Here is a 6,114-nt window from a genome sequence, read left to right as displayed (position 1 = left end):
TCTAGTAATCAGGGACACTGAGCATTTTTTCAAGTGCTTGTTGGACATTTGTACATCTTTGGAGAAATGTCTATTCAGGTCTTTTGCCCATTTTTCCATTGAGTTGTTGGCTTTTTTGCTGTTGAGTTGTATAAGTTGATTGTATATTTAAAGATTAGGCCCTTGTCAGTTGCATCATTTGAAACTATTTTCTCCCATTCGGTAAGTTGTCTTTTTTTGTGTGTGGTTTCCTTTGCTGTGCAAAAGCTTGTCAGTTTGATTAGGTCCCACTGGTTTATTTTTGCTTTTATTTTTGTTGCCTTGGGAGACTGTTCTAATAATTTTTTTTTCTTCTTTCCTTATCATTCTACTTTTAAGTCCTGAGGGTTGGTTTGTTTGTTTGATGAGCCTTCATTAATTATACCAATTATGAAGATTTTTGCTGTTATTTATTTCATTTTTAAGTGTCTTTTCTTTCTTTATTTTTATTATTATTATCTTTCTCTCTCTCTCTTTTTTCTCTCTGTTTATGTTTGTCTCCCTCTGTTAGAGGACTGACTCAGAGGTGAGGCAATGCCTTCACCCAAAAATTAGTTGGAAATGCTGTGTGCTTGGGGGACGCTTGCTGATGGGATGATCAAGGCTTTCACTGGGATAACTCAAATGTCAGGACACTTTTGGTCGCTTTGTAAAAGCCTTCTGCATTCCCCACAGGAACCACTTCTATTTTCCTGCCTAGAGAGTTACAAGGTTCTAAAGCTGACCAGTGTTCTAGGAGCAGAATGAGGAAAAACCAGGGGGAAAGAGGCCGTCCGAAGCACCTAACCAAATGCCCTGTTTTGGGGGTGACATTCTAGTCAACTCTCTGCCAGGCCTGGGGGTGCTCTCTGACCTGACTCGTCTAAGGGTGACCACTCCTTTTACCAGCTTTGATAACAGAAGGTCCCTCACCTAGTTGTATGGACTCAGGAGACCTACACTTTTTAGGCAGACTTTTTAATGGTTGTGATTTTAGCCTCACTCTGCAACCTGCCTTCTAAGATCCCCAACGCTCACCTTTCTTAGCACCACTGCTACTCCAAGGCTCTGCAGTACAAATGGCCTTTATTCCTGCTGGCTGCTCCTCTCTGCCTCCCAGCCCTTTCAAGGCATTATTCGTCATCTTTTTTTTTTCCTTTTTTTCCAGTAAGTCATTTACTACCTTCCATCTGCTTCCTATCTTCCAAAAGTTTATTGATTTTTTTCTTGCTCTCAGTTCCTCTCCAGTTCCATTTGTCCTTATAGATACATACAATTTTGTATTTAATATATTTTTATGGTTTTCAGAAAGGAATGGGGATAAATATCTTCATTAAACTTATTATTTACCAGAGCTCTATTTCTAAAAATCTATTTAGGTAGCTGGTTATGGGGATAAAATAATAGAAAATAAGTGTGTTAAGTTTGAAAAAATTCACTTCACTTTTATTCAGTAATGATTTATTCAGTTGTTGAAACTTAAGGTGCCATATTATTTCTATTCCCAAAGTATATCATTGGAAACCAGTGATTTCCATCCTTCAAATATGTTGCCCTCTGAGCCTTAGCACATTCAGGACATTCTTCCCTGGAAAGCAAATTTCTTGACCCCGCATATGTTTGTAGTTTTAGCTCTTCCTTCAAAGTACTACCCAGTACTCACTAGATTTATGCTTTATTTGAATTTCTCAGACACATAGGCATTCACTGTATGTGCTGTCTTATTTTATTGTGCATCTGTTATGACCTTACATTGATTTTTAATTGATTCATAAATCATGAAATATATTTTATAGGAATATTACATACTGTTTGTCAGTTATTCTAGGATGCTCTAATTCTTCACAGGGATAAACATATAGTGGTGCATAGACTATTACTGATTTTGTATGTAATGAATAATTGTTGATATGTTAATTTATGACTTTTCAGTTCTTTGTGCACAGATTTCATCTTAAGCAAAGTTCTTAAGGAGCAGAGATCACAGGATTGTTCTTTCTTTCTTTGTTTCTTCTTTCTTTTTTGGCCACACATGCAGCATATGGAAGTTCCTGGGCCAGGGATGAAATCCAAGGTGAAGCTGCAATCTATGCCACAGCTGTGGCAATGCCAAATCCTTAACCTGTTGTACCACAGTGGGAACTCCAACAGGTTCATTTTCTTTAATATAAATTTCTTATTGCTTTAATTTTGATGTGAGAAATTAAGTAATTTTCTGAAAATTAAGAAGAGTAACTGTGGGAATAATAGGGAGATAGAGACAGCCAGTAGTTAAGAAAATGAAAAAAATTATGGATAAGCATCCAGTCGAGTGATAGATCATGCTGGTATAGCTTTACAGGAGGACCTTGCCATTCGGGACCTCATCTGATACTGTTATGGTTGGTGAATCCAGCTGGCAGGTTGGGAAGTGAACTGTATGACCAAACATGAGGTGCACTGTAATGTCTGGATAAGGATATCTTTGGTCAGGGTTTACATGAGGAAAACTTTTTTCCCCAGACTGTTGGAAATTGGAAATGACAGAAATCAAGGCCAGAATTAGATGCCATAATTGAGTCACAATTATGAGATCACACTAGACTAATTGCTGTTGGCTTGTCAATGAAAAAAAAAAAAAAAAGCATGTTTGATGAAATTAACTGACCCACATATTGGGTTAGATTTCAAAGCGGAACTCATTTGATTATCACCAGTGAACTTAGTAGAATATTAACAATGACTTGTGACAACCCACATAGGTTATGCCTGAAAAGCATGTATTTGTCATCAAGGCCACTCAGTCTGGCACCACGATTATCAATGATAACTGACACTTACGGACTCCTTCCTATATGCCTTCTCACCATCTCCTAAAATACTTACAACAAAGTTCTGAGGTGGTCCCCGTTTTAGAAATGGAGAAATGAGGGTTGGAAATGTTGAGTGATTTACCTGGAGTTATGCAGCTGGGAAATAAATGCTAGAGACAGAACAGAGGTTCTGATCTCTTTGAGTTCAAGTATTCTTTATGACCACACTACAATACCTATCCTTTGGAAATACCAATTTCAACCCTGTTGTCACCATTAAAAGCAAAAGTGTCATACTTTTTTACCAAAAAAGTGAGTGAAATGAGTGAAGAAAATAAATCGTGTTTTTTTTTTTTCCATATTATGAGGGCAAAAGGGGAACTTATTTTTACCATATTTCCCAAGGATTATTTTTTGATTCAGATTTAAAATGGTAACAAATTTTCCATTCAGATATAAAATGGTAACTAATTATCGACTACATAAATTCAATACTGTTGAAAGTGATAAGCATATATTAGATCAAAATAGGGAGAATACTATGATAAGAAAGTTAGAAGATTGAAAAGATGTTAAATGGAGTTCCTGGGTGGCCTAGCCCTTAAAATCTGGCGTTGTGGCTGTGGAAACTTCTGCATGCCAAGGGTGCAGCCAAAAAAAAGGAAGAAAAAAATGTTAATTGACATATATTGATCACTTTTGGCAGCTGCTTTACTTATTGTTTTGTGCTGGTCTCAGCCTATGGATAATCAGTGTTGAGGGTGGATTGGCCCTTGGGGTTCTTATTAAAATTGAAAATCTGGGGCTGCACCGTGAGGTCTCAGGTAGAGAGAGAGAGCAGGTCTGGGTTCTGCTTTTATTGGCACCAAAGGTGGGAGCTTGGGGTTTCTGGGTTCCATCTTTAGTGGTGAAAACATAAGAGCAGGAAGAGAAAAACAAGTGGTCCGAATTGTCGGTTACCTAAAATCAACCAAGATCTCTGAAACAAAGGACTCTGAGGGATGGGAGTTGGGGACAGCCTGGCTCTTTATCTCGTCCTGTGGGTGGCAATGGTTCTTTTTGAGATTGTCCCCTTTGAAGCAGATGCCTCCACAATCAAAGCTTAAGTCAGGCACTTGCATTACAAACCAATCACCAAACAAAAACTAGTAAGTTTACACCACACTTACTTTTTGATCTTTTAATCAACATAATGGTAAAGCTCATTCCTTTTTTACTTGTAAATAAACATGGATACAAAAACTTCAGTAAAACCTGCACAAGCTCAAAAAGGAACTTTTGGAGTTAAAATCCAAATTCTCAGAGTTCCCGTTGTGATGCAGCAGTAACAAACCTGACTAGGATCCATGAGGACATAGGTTCGATCCCTGGCCCCGCTCAGTGGGTTAAGGATCCAGCATTTCTGTGGGCTGCAGTGTTGGTTTCAGATGTGGCTTGGATCTGGTGTTGTTATGGCCAGCAGCTGCAGCTCCAATTTGACCCCTAGCCCAGGAACATCCATATGCCACAGGAGTGGCCCTAAAGAGGCAAAAACAAACAAACAAACAAAACAAAAAACAAAAAACACCCAAAAAAAAAAAAAAAACCAAATTCTCTAGTCTAATCTCTCCACTGTACTCCACAAGGCAAGAAAGCTCTTTCTTGTGATCAACGGGAAATTGGTTTTAGAGAGTTGTTTCCAGGAATTGTTAGACTATTGATGGGAAGGAATAGAATGTAGAAGCAGCCAGGGAAATGATAAGCACATCATAAAAAGAATAACAGGGAGGGAAAGAAGGAAGCAACAAAAAAGAGAGAAAGAAAAGGATAACAAGGGAAAGGACAAAGGAGAAAAACAGAGTGGACCATGGAAAAAGGAAGGAAGGCGGAAGAAAAACACAGGCAGGGAGGGCAAGAACCAGAAATGATATGAATAATGGACATTTACAGGGTGTGAGGAGACATTGCCTTACGAAGGGCCCCAAAGAAGCCTGGGAAGGAGGATGAAGAGGACGGATAGTTCTGAGGCCAATAAAAGACAACCAGGCAAACCATGAAGATCGCATGTGCTCCTTGTAGAACAGTACATTTCTTTAGCGAAGGATTGTGCAAAATGACTCGTCTCTTTTAGCCACACACACACACACACACACAAGCTGATCCTTGTGGGCTCTGCTTTGTTTTTTATGAGCCCAAGTCCCTATGAAATAGTCTTCTCATAGCTCCTTTCACATCTTTATTCCTCAGTGTGTAGATGAGAGGGTTGAGGGTTGGAGTCAGCACCGTGTAGATGAGGGAGATGAATTTCCCAGAAGTATGGGCGTAAGAGCTGTTGGGCTGGATGTACACTGCGGTGATGGTCCCATAGAAGAGGGACACTACCATCACGTGGGATCCACATGTCCCCAGGGCTTTGCGCCAGGCCTGGACTGACTTGATCCTAGTAACTGCCTTGACGATGTGTCCATAGGACGTCAGTATCAGTGCTAAGGGCAAGAGGAGCAAGACCAGGGATGCAATGAATAGCTGGACCTCATTGGTGTGGATGTCCACACATGCAAGCTTAATCATGGAAGGCACCTCACAGAAGAAATGATGGAGCCGCCGGTGTCCACAGCGAGGCAGCCAGAGGGTGACAGTGCTCTGGATGAGAGCGTTTCCTACTCCACTCAGCCATGCAACCCCTGCCAGGGCCTGGCACAGCCGTGGGTTCATCACAGCTGCATAGTGGAGAGGTTTGCAAACGGCAGCATGGCGGTCAAAAGCCATGACAGCCAGGAGAACACACTCAGTGGAGCCCAAAGCCAGGGAGACATAGAGCTGGACAGCACAGCCCAGGGCGGTTATGGTCTTGGCTGGTCCCCTGAGGTTCCACAGCAGCTGGGGGACAATACTGGTGGTAAGGCAGATATCAACTAGGGAGAGGTGGGTGAGGAAAAAGTACATGGGTGTTTTGAGATTAGGGTCAATGGAAGCGATCAGAATGATGATTGTGTTTCCCACCAGAGTCAGGAGGTATGATGCCAAAACAACCCCGAAGAGTATCTTTTCCAGGCTGGGCTGATCCGAGAAGCCCACCAGGATGATGTTGTCTTCAACAGTGCTACTGTTCGTGCCCATCACCCTGCTCAGAATAAGGAGGAAAACATTGTAGGAATTTAGAGGAAGGATGTAGCTTTGGCCTCTGGCCACAGTATCAACCTCTTAAAATTACTCTTTGAAGCACTAACTCTGGGAGAAATTACCGTGCCCGGGAGAATAAATCTCGGCAGTCTCCTTCAGAAGCTGCGGCAAAGGACATGAAGGGCCAGACACTGTACAGAAAGAAAGGCACGTGAAGGCTCAT

General features: G+C 41.1%; 1 protein-coding gene across 1 annotated transcript; it reads right to left on the bottom strand.

The window, feature by feature from the left end:
* Positions 1-4,952: 4,952 nt before the first annotated feature.
* LOC100155347 (olfactory receptor 2G3-like) lies at positions 4,953-6,114 on the bottom strand. The gene is made up of 2 exons (XM_001928290.2): positions 6,014-6,114; positions 4,953-5,892 (listed from the first exon to the last, which is right to left on the bottom strand). The coding sequence occupies exons 1-2, from the start codon at positions 6,112-6,114 to the stop codon at positions 4,953-4,955; spliced, it is 1,041 nt and encodes a 346-aa protein (XP_001928325.2).

This window comes from Sus scrofa, unplaced genomic scaffold (genome assembly GCF_000003025.6).
Source record: "Sus scrofa isolate TJ Tabasco breed Duroc unplaced genomic scaffold, Sscrofa11.1 Contig61, whole genome shotgun sequence".
Lineage (NCBI taxonomy): Eukaryota > Metazoa > Chordata > Mammalia > Artiodactyla > Suidae > Sus > Sus scrofa.
Note: the sequence above shows the minus strand (reverse complement) of the source record. Positions and strands in the feature narration are given on the sequence as shown.

What these genes read in the sequence shown, in the direction of transcription:
- LOC100155347 (XM_001928290.2), bottom strand. Translation starts at nt 6,114, where the DNA reads ATGAGCCTTCACGTGCCTTTCTTTCTGTACAGTGTCTGGCCCTTCATG. An exon ending in GATTTATTCTCCCGGGCACG is followed by an intron (nt 5,893 to 6,013) that starts GTAATTTCTCCC and finishes TATTCTGAGCAG; the next exon opens with GGTGATGGGCACGAACAGTA.